This window comes from Pezoporus occidentalis, unplaced genomic scaffold, assembly GCF_034315485.1.
Source record: "Pezoporus occidentalis ecotype Australia unplaced genomic scaffold, CSIRO_AGI_Poc_V1 ctg92, whole genome shotgun sequence".
Taxonomy (NCBI): Eukaryota; Metazoa; Chordata; class Aves; order Psittaciformes; family Psittacidae; genus Pezoporus; species Pezoporus occidentalis.
The window spans coordinates 2,198,460-2,225,735 of NW_026916284.1; the positions used below are offsets into that span (position 1 = coordinate 2,198,460).

General features: G+C 55.9%; 1 protein-coding gene across 2 annotated transcripts; it reads left to right on the forward strand.

Moving 5' to 3' along the window:
* The first annotated feature begins 6,312 nt into the window (after window positions 1–6,312).
* Window positions 6,313–24,990, forward strand: SLC26A9 (solute carrier family 26 member 9). Of its 2 annotated transcripts, XM_062605469.1 has the most exons (21): window positions 6,313–6,631; window positions 13,105–13,246; window positions 13,849–13,988; window positions 14,255–14,365; window positions 14,634–14,809; window positions 14,999–15,163; window positions 15,696–15,848; window positions 16,192–16,274; window positions 16,504–16,651; window positions 17,289–17,402; window positions 17,760–17,837; window positions 18,420–18,515; window positions 19,820–19,926; window positions 20,440–20,509; window positions 20,758–20,850; window positions 20,964–21,080; window positions 21,599–21,901; window positions 22,056–22,110; window positions 22,499–22,644; window positions 23,357–23,434; window positions 24,027–24,990. In XM_062605469.1, the coding sequence occupies exons 2-21, from the start codon at window positions 13,122–13,124 to the stop codon at window positions 24,072–24,074; spliced, it is 2,406 nt and encodes an 801-aa protein (XP_062461453.1). In that variant the 5' UTR covers window positions 6,313–6,631; window positions 13,105–13,121; the 3' UTR covers window positions 24,075–24,990. The 2 variants fall into 2 exon arrangements, with proteins under 2 accessions (XP_062461453.1, XP_062461454.1); XM_062605470.1 differs by lacking the exon at window positions 6,313–6,631 and having other exon boundaries at window positions 12,629–13,246.
* The last annotated feature ends 2,286 nt before the right edge of the window (window positions 24,991–27,276 follow it).

Here is a 27,276-nt window from a genome sequence, read left to right on the forward strand (position 1 = left end):
TGGACAGCGGATGTTAAGCACCATCCGTGTCAATAGCAATATTGTTCCCAATTACACCCTCCCTGCGGCAGCTCTCAGTGCTGGAGGCAGATGCAAACTTATTTATCCCAGTGAGCAGCAATTTGGCTCCCCAGAGCTGAGCAGGACAAATGTGCTCAGCAGAGAGGGTGCTCAGACCTTCTGCTCGCTCCACAGCCCTCGTTCAGGCTCTGGGCTTGACCCAAGTGTGATGGAGCCCACAGAGCATCATTCCAGACACAGGAATTCTGCAGCAGAGATTGCAGCCGTGGGAGCCGGCAGGGTCCCCCATGGCATCACCGCCCCATGGACCCAGGTAACGTGCCTTGTGGGTGTGATGGAGCCGACCGCAGCCATGAGGCTTTCCTTCTCCCTCCATCCCTCGGGGTGGGAGCACCAGCGTGGTCCTGGGACAGTGGGGATTGCTCCAGGAAGAGCTGATGGGGCGGCACTGGGCCAGGCAGGATGCTGGTAACATTATCCCAGAGCAGAAACCCAATGAAGGCCGGGCCGAGGGGTTTGGGATTGCCAGGGTCAGCTCGAGCCTTTCTCAGGGTGAAAACCCAAGGCAGGGACATTTGCCTTGTGTGAGTCAGGGAGCTCCTGCGCAGCCACGGCACCGGCTCCCTTGGGCAGGATTCACCCCAGCTCTCACCCTCCTGCCCCGGCTGCTGGAGCCAAGACATCAGGGATGCTCCCAGCTGCAATGCTGGGCTCTGCTCTTCCACCGTCACAGGCTTCCATTCGTTCATTTCATGTTTGTTTCATTCCATTCACATCCACACAAAACCGGGTAAGACCCTGCCCTCAGGATGCTGATGACGGAAGGAAACCATCAGCACAGACACAGGAGGACTCGGTACCTGCAGCGTTAGCACCTGACACCCTAAATCCTTGCTCTGCAGTTTGCTGCGGTGCTCCCGAGGTTCCATTGCTCCCATTCCGCCTTCACCACCTCAAACAATGCACCATGAGCTCCGTCTTCCCTGGTGGAACCTGATGGTTGAGCTCTGGTTCAGGGAGCCTGGTGGGAGCCCGGGGATGTGCATTGCCGAGGGCCCCTCCGCAGGCTGGAGATAGCGGCTCCTCTGCAGCTCCCTGCCTGCAAACACAGCCCCAGAGGGCAGGGGCAGGCAGCCCCATCCGCCCTGCGGCACCGAGCGCAGGGTGGGATGGAACCCTATGGAACCTGGGATCATTATAACCAAGGCACTGGAAAGGGGCTGCAAAAGCTGGGAAGTAGCTTAAAAGGCTGCAAAGCAGACTTTGACAAATCGGGGGTTTGATGCTCCAAGGGCTGCCCTGGAGCCAGGCTGAGAGAGCTGGGCTGGGGCAGAGGAGAAGAGAAAGCTCCTGAAGGGGAGACCTGAGAGCAGCTCCAGTGCCTGAAGGGGCTGCAGGAAACCTGGAGAGGGGCTTGGGACAAGGGATGTAGGGACAGGCCAAGGGGAATGGCTTTAACCTGCCCGAGGGGAGACTGAGATGAGCTCTTAGGCAGAAGCTCTTCCCTGTGACCATGAAAAACAAGATCATGGCATCAAGCAAAGCCGTTCCTCTGCCCTCCAGTGCCATGGAGCAGCAGGGATGCAACTGCATCTGGAGGATGCCAGCAAGAGGCTCTGCAGGGTACAAGTGCCGTGCCTGGATGCTCCTGGTCCCTCTCATGTGCTGGGTTTGCTGTTGTGCTGCGCATGGAGCAGCATCCACCGCACACCAGCCCCTCTTCACATGAGCTGCTTTATCCATCAAGGCTGCTTTATTCCACCTCAGCAGTGAGCGCACTGCAGGTGACACTGATGGGGTTTGTGTGACTTTCCCCTGCCAGGGACGCACAATTAGGCCTGGCTTAAGCACAGTCAAGAGGGAGCAGGCACTGTCCGTCACCCTCTGCCTCATCCTCCACCTGTCCATGGCAAATATTGATGCTTCTCCTCCAAACCCATCCCATGGGCACTGCTGTTGCCGTGTCCCCGCTGCAGTGAGTGTGCACGTCAGGGCCATGTGGGGCCATGGGGCTGTGAGCAGCACATAGAGAGGATCAGGGGCTGTGGCCTGGCCCCTGTCAGCCAAGCACATGCTGAGGTCAGCAGCATCCTGTGGGGCACCAGCCAGGGGATGCTGTGCTCAGAGCAGCTTCCACCGCTCCTTGGGGTCGATGGGCATTAACAAAGCCCTACAGAGCTGCTGAGTGCTGTGGAGAGGGTCCTGAGCACAGGGGTTGGAACTGGATGAGCTCTAAGGTCCCTTCCAACCCAGACCATTCTGTGAATGATGGCTCTATGAGATGCCCAATGGCCCTGTTAGGCAGCCTGGCATCCCGAGCTGGCTCCTGGCCTCGTGTCACCAGTACCCAGCACCCCCCTGCCTAAACCCCCTCTGAAAAAGGTGAAGCAGCTCTTTCACCTGGAATCTGGCTCCTGATCTCAAGACCAGGGGCGACAGGAGCTCCACTGAAGCCACCCTGCCTTGATGAAAGCGTCTTCTGCAGACCCTGACCTCAGAGCCATGAATAATGAGACGTTTTATTTCAGTGACTTATCTCCCATCACCCAGGTTTGAGCGTTTGGGCCTTAATGAGTTGCCCAAGGCCACATAGCAGGCGAGGGAACTGACACGATGCTCCAAAGGGACCACGTTCGCTTCTCACCCACTGCCCCCCTGCTCCCATGGCCCTGCACCACCTTGCACGAACACCGGCGTCAAGGAGGGGGAAGCTGTTGCCGAGCTCCTCCTCCCTGCAGTTCCCACATTTTTAGGTTGAAAAATTCCTCTTTTTTTTTCAAATTGGAAAACCTCCCTTTACTGGAATCCAATTGTTCGAGTGAAAAAGCCTGATTTCACCTGGCTCCTCACTCAGAACGGGCAGAAAGCCTGGGGTGGGGGAGCAATGAGTGTGGGGGAGGCAGAGCCTGGATTCCAGGCGAGCGGGGTGCTCCGCACGCACGGAGCCCGCGGGCTGGGGTGATCCCGCTGCAACCCCTGCGCGTTTGGCTGCACCCAGCCCCCGGGAGCTGCCGAGCACCCTGAGCATCGCCGGGCCCTGCTGGGCGCACGTGTGCTCCCCGCTGCGGGCACCGAGCTCGCAGCCCCTGCGCAACCGAGATAACAGCGCTCGCCCAAGGGCGCCCGAGGCAGAGCCGGGATGCGGGACCTCAGCGCCCTGCCGTGTGCGGCCCCGCGGTGCTCTGCGGGGCTGCCCCTCTGTGGGCAGCGTCTTCTCGGGGTGATGCTTGCCCTGGAGGCTCCAGAGGGAGCTCAGGGTCAGTGGGGGCGGGCTCCAGCCGACAGAACCCGCTCTGCCCCTCGAGCAAGGGTGCCCGACGTGGCAAAGCCTTCACTTCGGGGATGCACTCGCGCGCTGCACTCGTGGTGATGGGGTCCAGGGCTCTCCCATGAGGTCTCCCTCTTAAGACAAGGGCCAGCACCAGCGTGAGAGGGCTCATTCCATAGACCCATCAGGAGGAGAACCCTTCCCTTGCCTTTGGAGACGTTTCTGCAGCGCCAAAGCACGTTGTAAAGGCTGTGAGCAGGTGAGACACAGCAGTTCCCTGTGTCAGACAAGCAGGAAGCTGCAGTGCCTCTCCCCAGCTCTGAGTTCACACCATTAAATAAACCTCATGAAACATCAACATGGGGCTGAACCACAGGGGCAGCTCTGAAGCTCCCAGCACCTTTCAGCATCCCACCGCAGAGCCTGGTGCTGTCAGTACCCCCTCCGTGTCCCTGCAGGACACCGTGTTCCTCGCTGCTGCCCTGATAAAGCTGCTGAGGCTGGTGCCAGCTCAGACCTGCAGCAAAGGGAAGTGTTAGAAGTTGGCGGCTCCCTTTCAAGTGGGACCTGGGTCCCCATCGCCTGGCACCGCTCCCCTGGGAACAGCAATGACCAGCCCAGCATAAGGATCTTATGCTCCTAAGCAGAAGCTCTGCCCTGTGAGGGTGCTGAGGCGCTGGCACAGGGTGCCCAGGGCATCCTGCAGCCCTGCTCCAGCAGCGGCCACCTCGTTCCTGTGGGAGTTTGGACCCCAAATGCCTGCTTTCCTTTGTGGCTGAGGCACACAGCTGAGCTCGAAAGCTCCTGAAGGGGTGGACACACAGGGAAGCACCAAATCCAGCCCAGAGCCCGGCTCCTGCCCATGCCCGCGGCTGCATGAGCCCTGTTTCCTTGGCAAAACCGAAAGCAGCAGCAGCAGCTCCGGCTGCAGGTCCGAGGGAGGGGGGGGAAGAAAGGAGTAGGAAGGGAGGGAGGAAGGCTCCGTGCAGGTCCCACCACCGTCAGAACCCCTCTGCCCCGGGGCAGGCGCTGCCTTTCCCCTCTGCCTCTAACCTCAGGCTTCCAAAGCAGCTTTCTCATCGTTTCCAGCAGTAAATTACCCCTGAATTATTGCCCTCATTAAGTGCAATTTATCTGCTAATATTAATCATCTGCAAATAAATCCACACATTCCAGCACTCGGTATGCGCTTATCGGAGCCCAGATAAACAGCTCAGCAGTCCCTGCACCCAGGGCTCCGTGCTTGACTCTGAGGAGTCCCTTCGGTGTCTTCCCATCTCCCAGAACTTCCCAGCTTCCTGGGCAGCCCCAGCGCTCCCCAGGCACCACCCATGCCCTGTCAATGGCCACATCCCAGCAGAGTGCTTTGGGCCTCACGTGAGGCCGGAGCAGAAGGAGGTGGAATTGGGGTTGTATTTATAGCTACAGCAAGTGGAGTTTGACCAGGACTGCACCTCCCATTGCAAGACACTCCAAAGGACCCTTGGTGTTGTACGGGGCTGGCTGTCTGCAGGGGGCAAGACCTTGCATCTCCCCGATCACACCCTCTGGGACTTTGGAATAGCAGCTCTTGCAATGGGAGCCTGTCCCCACGCAGCAGGATCTGTCCCCGTGCAGCAGGAGGGTTACTAAGGTGTGAAGGACACAGAGCAGCTTGTGTAAGGCAATGCCCCAGCCCAAGCACCACTGGGTCCCTTTGGCCACGTTGGTTTTGCACCCTGGTGTAACTGCAGTTACTGCGTGTTGGCCAGGGAGCAGCGACGTCCCCTTTTGCCCTTTCCCCATCCTTTGTGGTTAGGATGGAAGCAGGGCTCCGTGGTCCTACATTGGAATGTCAGTTTGGGAAAGGGGGGCGGGAAAGGTTCCATTGGTGGAGCTCTGCTAGGAAAAGTGCCGGCTCAAAGGTGGGCAAAGAACTCCTTTTTAGCATTAGCTGCTGGTCCAGGCAGTTTAGCGATGCCAGCATCACCTCTGCAGCAGAGATGCTGTTTCCCCTGTCCCTGCGGTGCCTTGTGAGCAGGATCCCTGTGGCTGGGACCTTTGGGTGCTGGTGCTGCCGGGATTTGCCCCGTGACAGGGACCACGCTGGGCTGGCCCTGCCATGTCATGCGCTTCCGTCTCAAAGGGCTCCGTGCGTATCAGGCTGCCCTTTAAAAATCATACTTGATAGGGGTTATTAATGATATTTACAGGATAACTGCTTGGCAATGATTACCTCTGTGAGAGCGCAATGAATCAGCCCCCTTTCCTCTGCCACCCTCCGGCAGGGTGTTCCTTTGGCATGCTCTGGCACAGCGATTGATTGCCGGAACATGAGGTTTCTTGGCAGTAACTGCTGATGCCTTCTACATGCACAAGGTACCAGAGATCAATTCCTTCCACAGCAAGTAGCTCCTCACACATTCCTTCTAGCGGCCTGGTCCTTTGGTGACATCCCCTGCTGCTGTCCCTATTCCATCTCATCACCTGCAACGTCCTGACTGGTACCCAGTTCCTGCGCTCCTGAATCCCTCTAGGAGGAGGGGAGACCACGAGCCCCGGCACAGCTCAGCACAGTGGTGCCAGTGGAGGCTGGGGACACAAGGGAATGGAGCCCACACCTTTCACATGTTAAATAGAATCATGGAATGGTTTGGGCTGGACGGACCTTAAAGCTCATCCAGTTCCAGCCCCCTGCACGGGCAGGGACACCTTCCCATAGACTGAATTGTTTCCTCCTCTAGTGGAAGATGTCCCCACTAGGCCAGGAAGCGACTCTTCCCCATTCCTCTCATCCCTTTGAACCTGGAAATAAGAAAGAAACTGCTTTCCACTGCCAATCCCCTCCTCAAAGCCTGAGCTGCAGGGTCCGGCTCTGGCACAAAGCTCTCCATTGTCCATCCCGGAGACAGAGCACAAAGGCCAGGAGACGCTGCCCACCTCATCCAGGCCAACAAAAGCATCTTCTCCCACCCCGGGTCCAAAGCAGGCGAGGGAGGGGGCCGGGTGATGGTGAATATGAGCTATTGTCACTGGGAGCACAGAGCGACCTGCAAAGGGGATCAAACGGCCCAAGCCAGCGCAGGAAGGGGTGGGGTGGAGGGGGACATCCAAAAAAGCCCTTGTCCCTCTTCAGATCTCCCCTTATCTCCCCGGCTATCTCCCGGGCTTAGCCCGGGCGCACTGGCTGGCAATTACCTGCCCCAAGCCAATCAGGCGCCGAGCACAGCCCTGGGTCCCCTTCCCCGGGGTGGTTTATAAATGACTCACGGGCTGCTCGGAGCAGAGCCCTGGCGCAGCTCCTCGCCTGCACCTCTCGCCTCGTCGCGGCTCCCCTCCAGCATCGGCCCTGCCTCGGCGCAGGTAACCCCGCTCCAACAATCGTGCTCTTTGTCTGGGTGGGCGTGGGGGGTTTGCACAGCTCCGGGTGGGAGCTGCACTATTTGGAGAACTCGTACTTCTATTCCCCCCCCCCCCTTCTCTTTTTCTCCCTCCTTTCGCAAAAGGGGGTTTTCCAGCAGCAGATTTACTCAGGAATTAGCAACACCAAGGATCCAAGAGCTTGATTGATGGAGAGGGGCTGGAAGAGCCAAATGCGTGACTGCATTATTGCTAGAATAAATCCTGCCACCTTATCCTGGCTGGCTCCTGCTGCGCTCCATAAAGGGGGGGTTCCCTGGGATAGGAGAGGCAATACCAATGACAGAGCATTTGTATATATACATATATTACATCTATATTTATATATTGATGTACCACTTCACCAAGTTTTATATATTTATATAACATTTATACATATGTTTCTGGGTCCTTGCTGTCATCAGAGCTTTCTGTGCTTGGGACGATGGCAAGTGGTCCCGGTCCCGAAGATGCTGCAGTTTGCACATACAGGCACCCGGAGGCAACGGGTGAGGAGCAGTGTTTGTGAGCTGGAATCTAACCTAGGCAAAGGGTCTCAGCTCCTGGGGCACGGGTGTATGTGCGCATGCAATCAGATGAGGAAGGAGTTTTAAAGCCGGGAATGAGAAGTGCTCCCAGTCTCATTTCATGGATGTTTAGGTCCCGTTTGGGCAGTGGCCCTCATGCACAGATAATAGAAGATATCCCCATAAGCCTGCTCCACTGGGTAAACTGCTGCTCACGCAGCGGGGATGCTTCCGCTCTGCCCTGATAAAAGCCACCCACACCTTATTTGTAAGCAAGCTGAAAAGCTGGGGACCCGTCCCAATATTTCCCTTGGAGATAAGTCCTTGCAGTGACATTTGTTGCTGGCCACACTCTTTTTCTGCCTCAAGCCAGAGATTTCCAGTACAAAAACTGTCTCATCCTTGACCGCTGGGAAAGGATGGACTGGCTGACCCCAGAGGTGTTTTTCCTTCCCAAAGGAACATTTGCAGCAGGCATTCTGCATAAGTGCAGGAATGCTGCAGTCTGCAAACCTGGTAATTCCTTGGGATTTGCATTGCCCACCTGCTTTTCAAAGGCAGAGGGCAAGGTCTGTGTTGGAGGCATGTGGAGAGCAGGAGGCTGCAATGGGTTCATCCCTACAGCCCTACACCCCAGGCCCTGTGCCCACTGCCTGGCCCCAGCCCAGCCCTCCCTCACCCTGGTTGCAGCAGCACAAGCAATGTGGAATGAGGATGGGGTGGGGAACAAGAGGGTTAATCAAACCACACAAGGAACAGGCTCCATCACCCCTGTGTCAGTGCGGGGCAGATCCCCCATGCCCCCGGCATGTGCTGCACTGAACAGCATGCAAGGAGCTGCTGAATACAAGCATTTTACTTCACAAACACCCTTTGGCTTCACCTGCAGTAGATGGCAGATGTCCGCAGATCTCATTATGCTGGTTACCAAGTGCAGAGCTAGTTTGGTTAGAAACTCGTGTGAAGTGGTACATCAAACACTGGCACCGGCCCAGCGACGGCAGAACAAGAGTCAGGCTCCTGCCCGGTGCCTGCACTGGGCTGGGTCAATTGGAATCAGCAAAGAGGCATCTGCCCGATGGAAATCACCTACTGAACACGCCAAATATTTGATCTAAGCAAAGGAAGAACACACTGATTTAATGCCGGGCTGCCCCGTGGCAACGGGGCAGGAGTGGAGGAACTCGGCTGCTCCCAAAGGGGGATGTTAACAGCGGGGCTGCAGCACGGGATGGAAAGGTGGGAGCTGGAGGGAAGCAGGGATGTCTCCTCCCTGCCCTGCACCCGTGGTGTGCGGATCCCTCCGTGCCTCCCCACGTCAGGCAGGGCCAGTTAACACCTCCCAGCACCCCTCTCCCTCCTTCTCCATGTCCCCCTCCGTCTGGAGTTCATTCCATCAGCCGTCATGCCGGGTCCTTGCGTGCTGCCGGGGGTAAAATGGCTTGAAACAGCTTCGCTTTATGAACTGTATGGGCTCTGGCATTTTGCCTTGTCTGAGGCTAAAAGCCCTCCTTGGGATAGGATGTTTCCCATAACTGATCTATCTGCTCGCCCAGCATCAGCCTCTGCTAAACCCCAGCTCCAAATGTGAGCAATCAATGTATGGCACCGCGTGTGCCGGCTGCTCAGCTCCCTGGAACAGCCACCGCTGCCCTGCTGCTGCCTCCTCCCCTTCCCCACGTCACCAGGAAAGGTGATTTTACCAACATGCTTGTGCCAGAAACGTGGGATCCAGAGCAAACGAGGATGATCGGGGCTGCAGCACCTCCCATGGGGAGACAGGCTGAGGAAGTTGGGGCTGTTCAGCCTGGAGAAGGGAAGCTGCGGGGGGACCTCATAGCAGCTTCCAGTATCTGAAGGGGGCCTATAGGGATGCTGGGGAGGGACTCTTCATTAGGGACTGGAGTGACAGGACAAGGGGTAACGAGTTAAAACTGAAACAGGGGAAGTTTAGATTGGATCTAAGGAGGAAATTCTTTCCTGTTAGGGTGGTGAGGCACTGGAATGGGTTGCCCAGGGAGGTTGTGAATGCTCCATCCCTGGCAGTGCTCAAGACCAGGTTGGACGAGGCCTTGGGTGATATGGTTTAGTGTGAGGTGTCCCTGCCCATGGCAGGGGGGTTGGAACTTGATGATCTTCAGGTCCTTTCCAACCCTAACTATTCTATGATTCTATGATTCTATCTGGCTTTCCCCCTGCAAGGTGCTGTCTTCCTGAATCAGTTCAGATGCAGATGAACCCTACTCAGAGCCAAAGGGAAAATGAAACTCAACTGGATTAGAGTGATCTTAGCAGTGAGGAAAGAGGTGTGGGCAGTGGCTGAAGACACTAACCCCTAGGAACACGCTGGGGGTCCCTTGGTGACAAGCTCCCAGTGTGGACCATCACCCACACTGCCTGGTCCCTAATGCCAGGAGGTCGGAAAGAGGGAACAACCCGGGAGCATCCAATAGAGGTGAATTACACAACATCCTCCTGCAACCCCTGAACTGACTGACAGCAAAACCTCCTCTTCCTCCTACCTGCGTGCTCCGCGCGCCCAGCTCCATAGCAGAGGTGTGAAAGGGGCAGAGCCCAGCAGTGCAGCCGCCCTGTCCCGTGCCCCAGTGGGAAGCACAGCGCAGGTTCCAGGGCGGGAGGTGACAGGTTCCTCGCTGACCTTGCAGCACTTGGGCCCTTTCACCGCCTTGCCCCAGGGCTTCCATGGCACCTGCAGCCGGAGCCGGGCGCGGGAGGCTGGGAATCGCCGTGGATTCAGTGCTGAGGGCACTGATTGCGGGGAGCAGGAGTCAAGACCTTGTCCTGGTGTCGCAACCGAACCCTTGCACCTGCTCTTGCCTTGTGCAGGCAGACCTTGCCTCCTGGGGTAGGGGGGAGCTGCCTTTTACAACCGGTTCTTGGGCAACTGTGCTGGGAAAGAGGTGTTTTCGGTGAGGATTCCGCCAGGACGTGGAAGGGAGCAGACCTCCGCCAGCTGAGCAGCCGTCAGCAAGAGCTCTGTGTGCAGCGCCTTGTGCAAGGAGAAGGGGGATGGAGAAGGGGCAGACAAAGGAGGAAATGTTATTTCCAGAGCACTGGTTTTTGCTCCCTAAACCGTAGCAGAGGCATGCCCTGAATGTCCACCTCTTGCACTGGGGTCAATCCGGGCTCTTGTATCACAAGTAAGGCAGTGAACAGATTGCTTTCCCACTCACACTCCTTGGTCTGGGGTCCCTTTTCCATGCCTATGCCAGCGAAGGCAAGTGGCTTTATGCCAGTGGCTCCTATCAGCGCTAGCCAGAAACCTCAATGTGACTTTCCTCTTCCCAAACACAGCTATCACCAGCGCAGGGATGGAAGATAAGAGCTCAGTGAGCGCATGCGCAAGATGAACACTGGAAAAAGGTCCATGCTTGGCATGCACAGCCTGCTTTGAGGCTGCTGGGGCAGGGGTCAGTCAGGTAGGAGCCGATGGGTCTCTTAGCTGATGACCTACTGGGACAATATCTTTCACCCACATCATGCCCTCGGAGCTCAGCAGTTCTGCCTTCGTTCACTGCCTGCCCCAGTTTCTCAGTGCATTTATCAGTGGGGCCCAACTTCACACTCCTCAGCATCCCCCACTGGGGAACGGGCTGCCTGGAAAGCTTGGAAGAGGAGCTCTCACTTGGAGCTCTTCCCCCAGAACTTGTCCTTTCATTGCCACACCATTCTGGAACTGAGCTGTGAACACCCTGGGCCCTGGCTCTCTGCTTCTCCCTCCATGCCCATCGCATCGCTCCAGCATCCTGCCCCGGCCCGGCAGCCCTGCTCTTATCCCACCACCACCAGCACAGCTGGGTTTGCCTTTTGTGCAAGGAGCAGTCCCCCAGCTCGTTCCCTTTAATTCTGAAACCTCAGAGGTTTAACCTGCTGTTTGATGTAGGGCAAGGCCAGCGATAAGCCAAGGCAAGAACCCGACTGTGTCCGAGACGCTGACATCATTAGCCTGTTTGTTTAAGACGGAATTTAATCATGGGGATATTTTCCCCTTGATACTTGCCTTGTATATTATTTTCCCTGATTGCCAGCACTTTCGCTCAGCAGGGGAAATTCATTAAGGAGCTGGGATAGAATTGGCTGCTCCAGGCTGGCTCGTGGCAGGCAAGCGATGGAGCCCAGAAAGAAACCAAGAGGGGCTTCTTGCCCTGGAACCTGGGGGGTTCTCACCCTTCAGATGCCTGCTGCTGAACCTGGACCTGGGCTACGCAGTGGAAACTGGCAACGGAGAGCAGAGCTGTGGGGCTGGGAGCTGGGAAAGGCTGGGAACCTGCCCAGCAACGGGAGGGGGAGGCAGAGACAAGGCTCCTGCAGCCTGACGTGGGAAAAGCAGGGAATGAGTGGTTATCAGATGGGCTCCCGGTGTGAGCGTCGGGACTGGGAAAGAGCCTGGGACACTGCTCAGTGTTGGCCTGCACCAATCAATCCTCTGAGAGGTAACGCTTGGAATTGCTCTTGGAAGGGTATCTCCAGCTGAAAGGGAGCCGCAGGGACGCCAGTGCCTGCAGAGGGCACTGGATTCAGCACCTGGTAACGCAGGAAGAGGGCCACGGGATCACAGCATGGACTGGGTTGGACACGTCTCCTCTTTGCCTTAGCTGCCCTCCAAGGACATAGGCTGGGGTCTCTCCCAGAGCCTGGAATCAGAAACACAGCATTGCCGGAGCTGCTCTACAGCAAAGGCACCGGATTGCCCCCAGGATCACTGCAGGAGTGGGGTCCATGACCTCCCTTTCGGAACCCATTAGCTCCTATTTGCATAATGATCCCATTGACCTAAATTCTCCCAAGTTTCAGCTGCCTGCATCATCCTTCCCTTCCTGCCCTGGACTGCTGGGCCACTGCTCCCTGTTACTCATGTCTTCCAGCCCCTAGTCCGAGGTAACTGCTTCTCAGCGAGGGCTGACACCGGTCCTGTGGATGGGCATTTTGCGAGGGCACTCAGTGCCTTCACCGCCTTCAGCAGTGCCAACAGAGGGGAGAAGAGGATCTCCCGCATTCAAATCACTCTGCGAGCTCTCAGCAACGGGGATGTTGTTTCTTGGTGCATTCTCCTGCCTGAATCACCAGCTTTTTCCACCCCCTCTTCCACTCCTGTGTTGGGCAATGACCCACTTAGATACAAGCATTACCACAAATAATTACCAAGATCCCTGGTTTATACCTGACCACTTCCTTCCTCCACTCCCAGCCTCTCCAGACTGATTCTCCCCACTTCCAGGGAATCGCTGGTCATAGTAAAATGAGGGTTCTGTGGAATTTATCCTCTTTGGTAAGAGCCAGCCACCAGGCAGGACTAATGCATCCAGATAGCTGGGCATCTTCATCACTGAAATGGAATAGCAACGGTTATCCTCGCGCACATCACTTCCTAGCCTTGTCTCATGGCAAGGGAGGAACGGGACGGCTGCTGGATGCAAACGAGCCCCTTTGGCAGTGGAAATGAGCCCTCGGGTGGAAACTGCCTTTAGTCAGTGTCTACTTTGCCTTGCAAAGCCCGGCCAACCCTGCTGGCAGGTGGGGAAACTGAGGCACGGGAAAGGTCAAGTGATTTTCCCGAGGCAAAAAGGCAGTGACTGAGATTGCAGAGCTGAGATTGCCACCCCTGCTCCTGTGCCACACAATCCAGGGCGCTGCGGTCCCCTTCCCGCTCATTAGCATCACCTCCACGGGGCCGGGGGAGAATCCCAGTGCCGGGGAGCAGCAGCCCCTGGTGCCGGGAGAAGCCACTCCCAGGACCTGCCCCTGCGCCACGGGGAAACTATTTAGGGTGGAGATGTGTGGGGAGGGCTCGCAGGCGCTGGAGGTGTCCGGTCTGTTATAGCGCAGGTGGGGCCGGCTCCGCTCACATTCCTGCCTTTGCTTTTCCCTCTTGTTCCGTGCCGGGAGCAGAATCCAATGATCCAGAGATGAACCAGGCCAGGCCTCGCTACGTCATCGAGCGTCCTGCCTATTCCCTCAGCCTCTTCGACGAGGAGTTTGAGAAGAAAAGCAGAACTTACCCTGTTGGGGACAAACTGAGGAACCTCTTCAGGTAACAGCAGGGGCTGAGCAGAGACCAGGAGCTGGGCTGCGATTCACACCTGGGGATGCAGTGTCCATTTCTAGCCTGGGAAACCTCCGTGATGTTCAGGGCTTGGGGGGATGAAAGGCACAGGAGAAATGCAAATCGTATTGAAGCAAGCGGAGCTGGTTACTCACTGCTGGCAGGAAGGGTTTGCACCGAGTGCAGTTGGGATGCGGGGGTCTTTTCCAAGAGCTGTTCAATAGGGATGTCAGGATGAGGGGGTGGGTTATTTCTTTCAGCTTTCCAGCTGGGATATCCTTGTATCAGCTGCCTCATTAAAACCAGCACTGCCCTTCCTTAAAGGAAGATTAATAATTGTGCAAATAAAGATGAATAAGCTGGCTGAGCACCGTCTTGGAAATCTAGCCCCATTGCTTGGAAGAAGGGAGGCAGTAGCACAGGGAAGCAAGACCATACACGTTAGCTGGCAGAGACAGTGCATGTGCCAACCCAGAAGCAGTCTGGGCTTAGGATTTGGTGTGGGAGAAAGACTGAGACATTCCTAGGACAACCCTTCCTCGCTCCCTTGCTTCCTCCCTTACGTGCCTGTTGTTTCCCATCTCCTCCAGATGTTCAGCGTCCAGACTCAAGCTCATCCTCTTCAGCCTCTTCCCGATCCTCGTGTGGCTTCCCAAGTACAAAATCAAGGAGTACATTTTGCCTGATGTTCTTGGGGGCGTCAGCGCGGGGACGATCCAGGTGCCGCAAGGTGAGATGCGATGAGCCGGGGTCACTGAGGGGGGACGGCACTTTGCCAGCTCAAGGAGAAGCCTGCACAAGTCCACTTTGGGGGGGATTAGCTGCCAGAAGCTCTGCCTCTGACCTGATTGTCCCTGTCTTCCTCTGTGGTGCCCTTCCCTGCCCTCTTCCGCCCGGAAGGCAGCAGCCACAGCACCTTCTTGGGGCTGGCATGAGTGTGAGCACGGCAAGGGGCTGACACCACCCTCACAGACCCGTTTCCTTTGTGCTTTCCAGGGATGGCCTTTGCACTACTGGCCAATCTGCCTCCTGTCAATGGGCTCTACTCCTCCTTCTTCCCATTGGTAACATACCTCTTCCTTGGGGGTATCCATCAGATGGTCCCAGGTAAGAGTCTGCACAGCAGCCGCCTGCACAAGGCAGTTAAATACTGGCTGGGCATACTCAGTGTGGTCCAGAATAGAGGTGTTTGGTCTGCCAGGGGTTTATGGGATCCCATATTCTGGCTGCACAGCAGGATCTCACCCCAGTGACCAACAGCCGCATCCTGCCATGGGGCTGGTTGTGGTGATGGGCTGGGTGACTCGGTCCGAGCACCTTCCAGGACAGGATGCTCTCTAGAGAAAGCCACTGACATCACTGTGTTGTGCTGCAGGTACGTTTGCAGTCATCAGCATTATTGTTGGCAACGTCTGCAATGAGCTGGCTCCAGAGTCGGACTTCCAGTACTTCAACCACACCACTAATGAGACCAGCGTGAACACCACAGCCCTGGAGGCGGCCAGGCTGGAGATCTCGGCCACCCTGGCCTGCCTCACCGCCGTCATCCAAGTAAGGGCTTGTGTGGCTCCCACATGGAGCCAGCCACGTAGAGCTGGTGGCAGGAGGTGGGCGATGCCTCGGAGCCGGGGGTTTGGGGGATCCCAGTTTTGGTGTGAAGCCCTCCCGGAGCGGAGCAGCTTCCCACCACAGCTCCCGAGGCTCCACGCTCCTGACACCCCCCCGTCTGTCCTGCCCTAGCTGTGCCTGGGATTCGTGCAGTTCGGCTTTGTTGCCATCTACCTCTCCGAGTCTTTCATCAGGGGCTTCATGACAGCAGCAGGGCTGCAGATCCTCATCTCCGTGCTCAAGTACGTCTTCGGCTTGACAGTCCCGTCTTACACCGGGCCCTTAGCTATCGTCTATGTAAGTGGGTGCCTTCCCTGCACCTCCTTCCCCAGTGACCACCCCACCGCAGGCACCCGGGCAAGGGGGGCTTGGGGAGAAGGAAAGGGTGGAGGGAGGGGGAATGCAGATGTCCCATGCTGCTGCCACTGTATTTCCTTACAGTGTTATCTGTCTATTAGTTTCCAATTAGAACTACTGAAAGGGGCCTGGGATTTGGGGAGCACATGAACTGTGTTTTACAGCAGGAGCCTTGCACAGTTGTGATCAACAGAAACCTTTCCTACGAGCAGGATTCCCCATTCCTGGGCTTTCCTGCATCTCCCATGGATGCATCCTCCACTGATGCAGCCAGAACTGCATTTAAGTGGGGAGCACAGCCCCAGGGCTGGTTGCTGATCTCAGCAGCAGGGTTTCTAGCACTTCCCTCACCCTCGTCACACCTTGGGGTGTTTGCAGTTGATTGCGGTAACAAATGATCTCCATTCTGCTGTCCACGCTGTCCAGAGTCTCTGGTTCCCTTTGACACCTTCTCCTCTTCTCTCCCCTTTAGACTTTCATTGACATTTGTAAAGGTCTGCCCCAAACCAACGTGGCCTCCCTGGCCTATGCCTTGGTCAGTGCTGTGCTCCTGATCATTGTCAAGGAGCTCAACCTGAAGTACATGAAGAAGATCCGGATGCCCATCCCCATGGAGATCATCATTGTAAGTGACACGTGAGCTGTTCCTTAGGTCCTGCAGGAGCCAGTCCCTCCCCTTACCTGACAGCAGAGCATCAATAGAGTGACTATGATGTGGTCCCCACGTGTCTTGGGCCATTCTCGTGGAGGATACCTCTGGTGCCCATCTCATCCCTGTTAGGCTGTACCTGCATCCTGGTGATGCTGAGGATGAGGAACATAACTCCTCATGGAGAAGTTCTCTCCTTTCCTAGCCCAAATCTGGGGCTAATTTTGCACTGTCAGCCCCCGGAGTAGAGCAAGCTTAGTGCTCCTGAGAGAGCTCATGCTCCTTCTGCTCACTGCTCTGTTATTCTCTGTCCTTCCAGGTAATAGTTGCCACTGCCATCTCCGGCAGCTTTAACATGCCTGAGAAGTACGGCATGCCAGTCGTTGGGAAGATCAGCATGGGGTAAGCGCATGTGCGGGTCCGACTCAACTTCCAGCTCATTTTCCTTCCTCCTCCTCCTCCTGCAGCCTTCCCTGCCGTACGACAGCCCCCGTCCAGGACTGCCCAGCAGCACCGCTGCACCTCCTTACGCAGCCGCCTCCATCCCTCCCAGCCACCCGTGGGTTGTGGCATTCCCAGCCACCCACCCCGCTCCTGTCACAACTGCTTCCCTCCTCCGCTCCGAGCGCAGGTTCCCAGCACCAACGCTGCCCCTGGTGCACAAGTGGAAGGACATGATCGGCACGGCCTTCTCCCTCGCCATCGTGAGCTACGTGATCAACCTGGCCATGGGGAGGACGCTGGCAGCCAAGCACGGCTACGACGTGGACCCCAACCAGGTAACGCTCGGCCTGGAAGGACGCAGCCAAGGAGCTCTCAGGCGTGAAGGGAAAACCTCACCGCATGAATGGGAGGCTTTCAAACCACCCTGCTCCTGCAGCCGTGCTGCTCCCGTGCATGCGGGCTCACGTGGCAGCTTGCCATGGAGGGGGGAAAGGACGGGGCAGATCCACCTCGTGTGCACGGCAGAGCCTGCAAAGGGAAGGGAGCCTCAGGCTGAGCTCTGCGCCTTGCTGAGGCTCCAGCCCTCAGTGCTGGCAGAGCCGTGTGTTTGCTGTTGTTGGAGCACAACGAGCACGTGTGTTTCTCACCGAGCAAAGACCTGGATTCCTGGTGTGTCACCCAGATACCGCGGGAGGCAGGACATTAAATAATCCTCTTTTGTCATCCCTGGCACAGCGGCAGCTTTCAATAGCAGCCACACATACCGCATGGAGCCCTGCCCTGAGTGCGTCAACACATGACAACGTGTTGATGCGGAATCGGGCTGCCAGGTCTCCCTGCTATAGCAGAGCCCACCTCAGCTCTCATTGCAGGGAAGGGGTCTGGGACACTCAGGCAGCAGCTCTCCTGCCCGGCAGCTCACGCCCTCTGCGCCATCGCTCCTCTCTGATGGCCGTGTCCCTGTCTCCATAGGAAATGCTGGCCCTGGGCTGCAGCAACTTCTTCGGATCCTTCTTCAAAATCCACGTCATCTGCTGCGCTCTCTCGGTCACTCTCGCCGTCGATGGGGCAGGAGGGAAATCACAAGTGAGCACCTTCTCCTCCTCCTCTCTTCCTCACCTGGCCACAGAGGAGCTGCGTGCTGCCGGAGCGCTCCAGGCTGCTGGGGTTAAAGCAGAGCTCCCTCCCTCCCAGCCCCATTTCATTCCCGGGATGATTCTCTGGATCGGTCACTGATGCAGGGCTGTAAATCCCAGCCTGGGCTCCCTGGCGGAGCAGCCCGAGGGAGGGCTGGGGTTATCTGGGGGATCTGCAGAATCCTCACCTCTGTCTTACTGCAGAGGGCAGTTATGCCATGGGCTGGAGCAGCAGGAGACAGAAGCCCGGGGGGTTTAGGAAGGCCCTGGTGTCTCTGCATGCGATTTCTTTCCTCCTTTGCTGCAGGTGGCAAGCTTCTTTGTGGCCATGGTGGTGATGGTGACCATGCTGGCGCTGGGCATCTACCTCGAGCCCCTTCCAAAGGTAACAAACGTCTGTACAAACAGCGTGGCCGCTGCGTCACGCACTCCACGCACCCGAGGGAGGGCAGAGGCTTGCTCCAAACCCCCGATGCAAACTGCTGCCGGCACCAGGGGCTCCTGCCTGATTGCACTGAGGCTCTGCAGGAGAGAGCAGTCTGAATGATCCCACCCAGAGCCCAGCGGCATCTTTGTGTCACCCTTGCCCATCCAGAGAGAGGGCTGGAGCAGCTCTGCTCTGGAGCCAGGCTCAGAGAGCTGGGCTGGGGCAGCCTGGAGAAGAGAAGGCTCCTGAAGGGGAGACCTGAGAGCAGCTCCAGTGCCTGAAGGGGCTGCAGGAAACCTGGAGAGGGGCTTGGGACAAGGGATGTAGGGACAGGCCAAGGGGAATGGCTTTAACCTGCCCGAGGGGAGACTGAGATGAGCTCTGGGGCAGAAGCTCTTCCCTGTGAGGGTGCTGAGGCGCTGGCACAGGGTGCCCAGAGAAGCTGTGGCTGCCCCATCCCTGGCAGTGTTCAAGGCCAGGTTGGACGCAGCCTGGAGCAGTGTCCACCTCCGGGCTGATCCAACCCCATCTCCTCCTCAGTCTGTCCTGGGAGCCCTCATCGCAGTGAACCTGAAGAACTCCCTCAAGCAGCTGGCGGATCCCTTCTACCTGTGGAAGAAGAGCAGGCTGGACTGCGTGAGTGCTGGGCACGGGAGGCAGCGCAGCCACGGCCACGCAGGGCAGAGGCTTCGGGGGGCAGGAGGATGCTCTCAGCCCCCTTGATCTCTTGGTGGGATCTTGGCTTCCAGCCCTTTAGCACCAAGGTCGGGAGCAGCAGCAGAGCCCAGCTGAGCACTCTCACGCTCAGCGCACGGCTCCCAGGGGCCTGAACTATTCCCTGCTCTGGGTAAATGCCAATCAAGCTCGGGAGCCTGTTTGCCCAGAACTAGCCAAACCGGCCCTGCTCGGTGCCGAGTCAGGACCGCAGGAGTCACACAATAGCCCTGCAGGGTGAGGAGAGCCCTTCGCAGTGATAAGGACCCGAGGCAGGGGTTGATGGATAAACCCAGGCAGGGGGTGAGGGGAGCGAGAGCGCGGTTTGGAAGCGTCTGACATAAAGCAGCAGTGTCCGAAGGGCTCCCACGGAGCCAGCATCCCGTCAGCGCCTGGCACACGGCCTGCGGGGGAAACGAGGAGTCCAAAGGGGCTGGGCTGAGTGGAGAGCTGCCCCAAAGCAGTGTTCGGACAGGGCTGGAGATGGGTGAGCAGAGCAGGCAGAGGGCTCACGGGGGGGATCAGGAGGGAAAGGCACCCTCCATCCACACATGGAATCATGGAATGGTTTGGGTTGGAACGGACATTAAGATCATAGAATCATAGAATAGTTAGAGTTGGAAAGGACATCAAGATCATCCAGTTCCAACCTCTGTCACAGGCAGGGATGCCTCACTCCGGACCATGTCACCCAAGGCTCTGTCCAACCTGGTCTTGAACACTGCCAGGGATGGGGCATTCTCCACTTCTCTGGGCACCCTGTGCCAGTGCCTCAGCACCCTCACAGGGAAGAGCTTCTGCCTTATATCCAACCTGAACTTCCCCTGTTTCAGCACTAAGTGCAGGGATCCCTCACAGCCCAGAGTGAAGTCTGCATGGAGGGAAGCCCTTCTTGTCATTTATATGTACAACACATATGAATGAAGATGCTGAAATCAAAATTACCCTGATTTTTCCCAGGTCAAAGTTAGGTTTATCAGGGTTGAGGATGGGATTATAATAACCTGATGGTGATTTTCAGAGGCCATGGTTATATGGATACGGTTATATGAACTGGGTGATCCTGAGGTCCTTTCCAACCCAAAGCATTCCATGATTCTATGAATTCAGGTCCTGGTGTTTTCACCCCGAGCTGGGGTGCAGGCTATCAGCACAGAGCCGTTCTCCATCCCTCACCGTGCCCATGGTAGAGGAAGAGGTTGTGCCATGCTCTTCTCTCCCTGCAGCTGGTCTGGCTGGTGAGCTTCCTGTCCGCCTTCTTCCTGAGCCTTCCCTACGGAGTCGCTGTGGGCGTGGGATTCTCGGTGCTGGTCGTGGTTTTCCATACCCAGTTGTAAGTCCCGGGAGCAGCCCCAAAGAGCAAAAGAGAAGGAAAACCTCACGACAGATTCCTTTGACGAGCGACCTCTGGCCCGTGCGGGGCAGGGACGTGCAGCAGGAGCCCGGGGGAGTGCAGGTGTCCTCCTGGAATGTGCAAACAGGAATGGCAGGCGCTAATTTACTGCCGGCCCTGTGCACATCCCAAGGCAGGGGAAGGCTGAAGGAATTCACTCCAGCTGCCTGCATAGTTCCCAGCAGAAAGCCCTGCTCGGAAGAGGAACGCACCCCGTGGATGTGTGTGAAGGTTTCACACCGGGTTTAATCCATTAAAGCCCTTTATTGACATTTCCCAGCCTGGGATCTCAAACTGCTGGCTCTTTGGGGGTTTTACCCGATAGGCTCTGCAGGGATGAAATGGAAGTGTTTTCATTAAGCCAGTTTTCATCCCCTGCTATGGAACATGGAGTGAAGCAGTTTGCTTCCCCTCCACCACTTACTCTAACTCTGATTGCCCCTTCTCTCCCAGCCGAAACGGCTCTGCCCTGGGCCAGATCACTTCCACTGACATCTACAAGAACCCGAAAGCCTACAACAAGGTAAGCAGAACCCCAGAATGGTTTGGGTTGGAAGGGACCTCAACATGACCCAGTTCCAACCCCTGCCAGGGGCACTTGAGCATCCCTTCTTTGCCACAATGTGGTGAGGACACTCGAGCCCATGAGGTTGGCTGCCGACTGGTTTCAGGGGCAGCAGGAGAGCTGCTGCTCAGTTACCTGCTGCCCCAAGCCCCCATCACCCTGCAGCACCCCAACAGGCCTGGGCTGAGCTCTTGTCTCTGTTGCAGGTGCATGAACTTAATGGCATTAAAATCGTGACCTACTGCTCCCCACTGTATTTTGCCAACTCGGAGATCTTCCGGGAGAAGATCATAGCCAAGGTGAGCGCTGCCCTAATGCCCTTCTGCTTGCAGCCAGCCCCAAACAGCCCTTGCTGTTGCCCCTGGCTATGGGGCTGAACAGACTCTGCCAAAGCAAAGCCTCTTTCCCACAGACAGGGGTGGATCCTGGCAAAGTGTACTTGGCCAGGAAGAAGTACGTGAAGCGGCAGGAGAAGGGCACGGCACAACCACCACCAAACCTACCCAAACTCCTGCTGAGGCAGAACAAGGTAGCTCGGTCTGGGTGTCTGTGTTGAGGAATAAGACCCCAAGTCCCCATCAAACAGCTCCTCTTGACACAGGATTTTCTGCGCTGTCTTCCTGACCACACTTTGCTTCCTTTCCTTCCTGCCTACATCTCCATTCCTCCCAACAGCCTAAACCTTAAGATGCAGCAGAACTGGAAGTGGCTGGGATTAAGAAAGCTCTAGAGATGGAAACGGGGTGAATGATCTGCTAGGAACTGGGCTTGCCCTCTTTCTTTAAAGATGCCCTTTGTCAGCGTTTCAGGTTAGAAGTGCCCTTCTGAAGCACATTTCCCAGCTTCACTGGAGCAGCCTTGAAGCATGTGAACAGGAATAACTTGAAATTAACTCAATGTACTCCAGCCCCAAGGGACACTCAGCCCAGCACCAGGCTGGAGCTAGTCCAGATTAAACCACTTCCTGCCACCGACTGCTTGAGGTGCGTTCACACGTCAGGATCTGGGCTCGCCCTGCCCTCACTGCGCGTTTCTGCTTTGCTGCAGACCCTGTCTTTGCAAGAGCTCCAGAAGGACTTCGAAAGCAGCTCTCCAACTGACACCAACAACAACCAGACGACCGCTAACGGGGCCAGCATCTCCTACGTGACGTTCCAGCCCCCCGGCACCAGCGCTGCCGGCTCCAGTGAGCTGGGCAGCACTAATGCTGTACGAGGAAGCACCTTCCTGCCTGCAGCAGAGCTTGACCCTGTGATGACAGCACCGCCCTACCTCAGCTTCCACACCATCATCCTGGACATGAGCGGAGTGTGCTTTGTCGACCTCATGGGCACAAAGGCGCTGGGCAAGGTCAGTTCTGTTCTCCAAACACAGGCAGGCAACAGGCACCTTCTGGGGCAGCTCCTCTCCATCAGCATTCCCAGGACACGCGGAAAGGCCTGGATAAAAGACTTCTGAAGCAGAAGTGTCATTAATTCACTCTCTCCCTTCTCGTCCCTTCTAGCTGTGTTCCAGCTACCAGAAGATTGGGATTAAAGTGTTCTTGGCAAACGTGCAGGGTAAGAATCCACACAGAACCTATTTCCATGTGATCTCCCCCCATTCGTGTGCCCCTGGCAGGCAGATCTTTTCGTGCTCCTTATGCAAACTGTGTGAGCTGTCAGCCTTTTGATGGACCCAGCTAGCCCAGATGAAAGAAGAGAACAGAAGAAAGGGAAGAGAACCCCTGTTCTGTGTCTGAAGTAGCTCCTTTCACTTGGGAAGGGATACAACTGGAACTTCTCCATGTTTAGCATGTAGGAAAACAGATCCCTGCACTAATTCCTGCAGCAGACCTGTTTCTTCTCCATGCATCCCAGCCCTGCTTTAGCTCAGAGGACCACTGTCAGCCTTTGGAGGCTTCCTTCTTTGGTTTCCTTCTTGCTCATGGGTCTTTCCTTCCTTCAGCCCAGGTTTACAATGACATTAGCACAGGAGGAGTCTTTGAGGAAGGGGGCCTGGACCGAAGTCACCTCTTCCTAACAATCCATGATGCTGTCCTCTTTGCACTGGCAGATATCAAGGAAGTTGTCCACCCGCCCAGCTTAGAAGAGGTAAATTTGCTCCCCAGGGTTTCTGCAGCTCACAGGACTCTACTGTGAGGTTTACTCATGCACAGAGGCAGAATAACCCAATACTGCACCCTTCTTCCCTATCTCAAGTGGTAAAGGTCTAAATCCTACAAAACATTTCATCTCCTAATTCTGACGTATGGGCTGGCACCTATGGATTGAATTGATTCAATCCCTATCCAGATGAATGTTGTCCTAGCCCGGAGAAGCCAGAAGAGCTGTTCCAACACTATGCTCCCATTTGGTGGTGTCTGGGATATGCAGCTGCATACAAAAGCAGAATTTGACCCCCAGACATGAAGGCAAAGCACATTCACCAGTGCTGGAATAGCCCCAGCATCCCTGCATGCTCCCCTTGGTGGGAGGAGGAAAGGCTGAGGCAGGGATGTGGCACATACTCACAACACAAGCTACTTCCCCAAATGCAGGCTGGTTTATTGCATGGTAACTGGAGCTGGAAGCAGGGCAGTGTCAGTCAGTTATCCCCTGAGAACAAGGGAAGGTATCTCCTATCTCAGCAGAGAGATATCTACGTGCCAGCTCAGCCAGAGGAGATAAACCCCTGCAACGGGATTCCTTCTGTGCCTCTTCTTCCTGGGCACTTCCCTGGGAGCACGTGGGATGTTTTAAGCCTTTTTCATTCCTTTCAACCCCCCCCTCTGCTAATTCATGGGTTTGATTCTCCCCGGCACAGAGGCCAGACCAGACAGAGCTCTCCATCTATGATGAGTCTGCGGATGAAGGCAGCACAGAGTTCAAGAACCTGGAGGAGGTGAGCTCCAGGGCCAGGGTCACTCGTTCAGCTGTGGACATAAGGTGGCAATCAGAAGCTGTGGTCGGGATTGATGGGGTGGGCAGTCCCCTGTGCCAGGCAAACTGCTAGACACAGAAATGCTTTAAATAGCTGAACCCTGATTTAAAACCCCTGTCATGAGCTCTGGCAGGCACCTGCATGAGGAGCAGCCCTGGTTCCCCACAGGGCAATCCTTCAATCCAGTCTGGGTCACACAGTCAGACCTGTGGTCTCCACGCACTGGGGTGAACTTGGAGAACCAGGTTTAGCTCAAGCCCAACAGTCCCTGGACAAGTTTTCCAGCAGGCTTTGTTAATGCTGAAGTTATCTGCACCCACTGAACCCGGTCCATGGGAGGAGACACATTCCAGCGCTGACCTTCCCCATGCTATCCATGCACGGCTGGAAGCACAGTGACCTCCCTGCCTCCAGCTTTCCCTTGCGGAGCAGGGCTGGGAAGGGCTGGAGTTCCTGCCCTCATTCCCCTGTGTGACCAAATGACTTCTGAGCTGTGCTGCTGGGTGTGTGCCACCCATCGGCCCTAACCCAGAGTGTCTTGTGTGCCCTTCAGGAGATGTTTGGCAGCATGTTCCACTCAGAGACCCAGACAGCTCTGTGAGCACACAGGGAGCCTCAGCACAAGGCAAACCCTCCCAAAGAGCCTCCTCTCTCCCATCCCCTCGTGAAGAGCTGCACTTCTGCCTGGGGGATACAACAAGTTTGCAAAGCAAGAGGCCATCACCCCTCTTGAACTGGTACATTCCTCCCTCCATCCTGCTCTACTTCTGGTCTTGAGGGCAGCCTACAGAAACAGTGTGGAACCAGGAACTCAGGAAACGCCACCCCATGAACTACAGAAGTGCAGTGAGTTCGTTCCAAGGCAGGTGCCTTAACACAGAGGACAATTACTCGCTATTGCCAAGGGACCCAGCAGTCAAACTGAGATCTGAGTGTATTTTATGCCTGCAACTGGGGGGCAGCCCGAGTGAGGCCAGGACCATCCCAGGCAAAGGAGCTTGCCTCCCTAACGCAGAGCCAGGCAGCTGGGAGCTTCATCATCCCCAAGTCTGACGTTCTCTTCTATTGGAGTGATGCTAATAACAACTGCTATTCTAGTTTCCTTTCCTGATGCCTTCCCTTCTTACCCAGTGCTGATGTGGAGACAGTAATGACAAGATGACAATATGAAGCCTGGAAAATCAAAGCATAAGCCAAGGCTTAAAGCACCCCTTTCTTCAGTGCATTTCAACCGCCAGTATGGCTTTTATGGCAATAAGATTAGAAAAGATTTAAGATAAAGACACATTGGAATGAAAACCATTTCCCTTGTTTGAACTGCGAATCTTCCTACAGAGTATTGCCAGCACTGGGGTAAAATGCAAGAGTCAACAAGAGAAAGTGAACAGTAATGGAAGCAAAAGTGGACAGTTTGTGATCTTCACATGAATGCAAAAAATAATGGCCTTAATAATGAAAGTAAATTATAATTTAAGAAGCTATTTTATTTCTCTATTAAAAATACCAGCAAGCTTTAATGCACAGGTTTGAGCTACCTATCCATTATTGAGCTGATTCCCCAGCACATTGCTAGAAGGCTTTGGGGCGAAACTGGGGCTTTCCTCCAGCTCCCAGATGTCTCCTGTAAGGAAACCAGAACTTCATGCACCATCACACACACTCATCCAAGGAAGCAAGAGCAGGACCTTGCTGCTTTGGTTTTAGGTACCTAAGTCACCATTTCTCTACCTCAGTTTCTGATTATGTGGTGCAGGAGAGAAATACAACCAAAGAGGGTTGGTTTCCAGCAGGAAAACCCCACCAAGTAATGGTTATTGCTTATTTTAATCTTAGACAGCAGTGCTTTTCCCGGAACCATGTATATAGCTTGTTCTAGAGGTAAAATAGAGATGAATTCTCTTATATTACGCATGGCAATGAGTATGGTAATGGTCATGGTGATTACTCATGGTCTCTTGCTACTGCCCGAGCACTGCTTTCACTTGCTCACTGGAAGAAAGCAACCAAGCCATCGGTGCAATGAACAAGAAACTCTCCTGCAGCAGCAGATCCATGTTTCTGTATCTCTGAGGTGCAATCGCACATCAGTGGGCAAACAGCCTTGCTGCAGGAACAGTCTCCATTTCCAGGTGCATGGGGAAGTGAATCAGGGAAGCTGAAATCAACGCCGGGGTCGGAATATCTGCGTTTCCAGTGTCCTTTATTGCTCTCAAAGCCAGCGATGCTGATGTGTACCGGCTCCGAAGCCTCACTCGATGAACGCGGATGTACAACCAGCTCAGAAATGTTCGTAATTTATTTAATTTAATGTTGGTTTCATCCTTTCTTTTTTGATAATAAAGAATGTGTGAACACCCATCTGCTGCTGCTGAGCTGAGAGCGGGCTCCCCGCAGCTCCCATCCAGGATGCGGCACCTCGGGACACGTTATGCCGTGAAACCAGGCAAGGAGCACGGATTGGAGCGGGACAGCACTGTCACCATCCCACCCCACTGACGCTGTCCTCCTGCCTAACCTGTGCCCCTACAGCCCCTCCGCACGGCCACCTCTTTTACCCTCAGGCACACTGCGGGAGCAGCATCCTGAGCCCTGCGCTGTCAGCGGGCTCCGGACACGCTCTGAGCCACACTGAGGGGATGCTCCCGTTCTTGCTCGGATGCGGTTCATCACGGCCCCAAACCATCCCTTTGACACAGGAAAGACACGGCTCCATGCACAGAACCCAACACCTCCATCCCGTCCCCAAACCGTCCCTTTGACACAGGAAAGACACGGCTCCATGCAGAGAACCCAACACCTCCATCATGGCCCCAAACCGTCCCTTTGACACAGGAAAGACACGGCTCCATGCAGAGAACCCAACACCTCCATCATGGCCCCAAACCGTCCCTTTGACACAGGAAAGACACGGCTCCATGCACAGAACCCAACACCTCCATCCCGTCCCCAAACCGTCCCTTTGACACAGGAAAGACACGGTGCACAGAACCCAACCCTTTGACACAGGAAAGACACGGCTCCATGCACAGAACCCAACACCTCCATCATGGCCCCAAACCGTCCCTTTGACACAGGAAAGACACGGCTCCATGCAGAGAACCCAACACCTCCATCATGGCCCCAAACCGTCCCTTTGACACAGGAAAGACACGGCTCCATGCACAGAACCCAACACCTCCATCCCGTCCCCAAACCGTCCCTTTGACACAGGAAAGACACGGCTCCATGCACAGAACCCAACACCTCCATCATGGCCCCAAACCGTCCCTTTGACACAGGAAAGACACGGCTCCATGCAGAGAACCCAACACCTCCATCCCGTCCCCAAACCGTCCCTTTGACACAGGAAAGACACGGCTCCATGCACAGAACCCAACACCTCCATCATGGCCCCAAACCGTCCCTTTGACACAGGAAAGACACGGCTCCATGCACAGAACCCAACACCTCCATCCCGTCCCCAAACCGTCCCTTTGACACAGGAAAGACACGGCTCCATGCACAGAACCCAACACCTCCATCCCGGCCCCAAACCGTCCCTTTGACACAGGAAAGACACGGCTCCATGCACCCATGGCCCCAAACCGTCCCTTTGACACAGGAAAGACACGGCTCCATGCACAGAACCCAACACCTCCATCATGGCCCCAAACCGTCCCTTTGACACAGGAAAGACACGGCTCCATGCACAGAACCCAACACCTCCATCATGGCCCCAAACCGTCCCTTTGACACAGGAAAGACACGGCTCCATGCACAGAACCCAACACCTCCATCATGGCCCCAAACCGTCCCTTTGACAC

Excerpts from the sequence above, each read along its gene's own strand:
- SLC26A9 (XM_062605469.1), top strand. The coding sequence starts at position 13,122 with ATGAACCAGGCCAGGCCTCGCTACGTCATCGAGCGTCCTGCCTATTCC. Across the intron at positions 20,851-20,963 it reads GGGAGAAGATCATAGCCAAG|ACAGGGGTGGATCCTGGCAA; the intron begins GTGAGCGCTGCC and ends TCTTTCCCACAG. Across the intron at positions 22,645-23,356 it reads ACCCGCCCAGCTTAGAAGAG|AGGCCAGACCAGACAGAGCT; the intron begins GTAAATTTGCTC and ends TCCCCGGCACAG.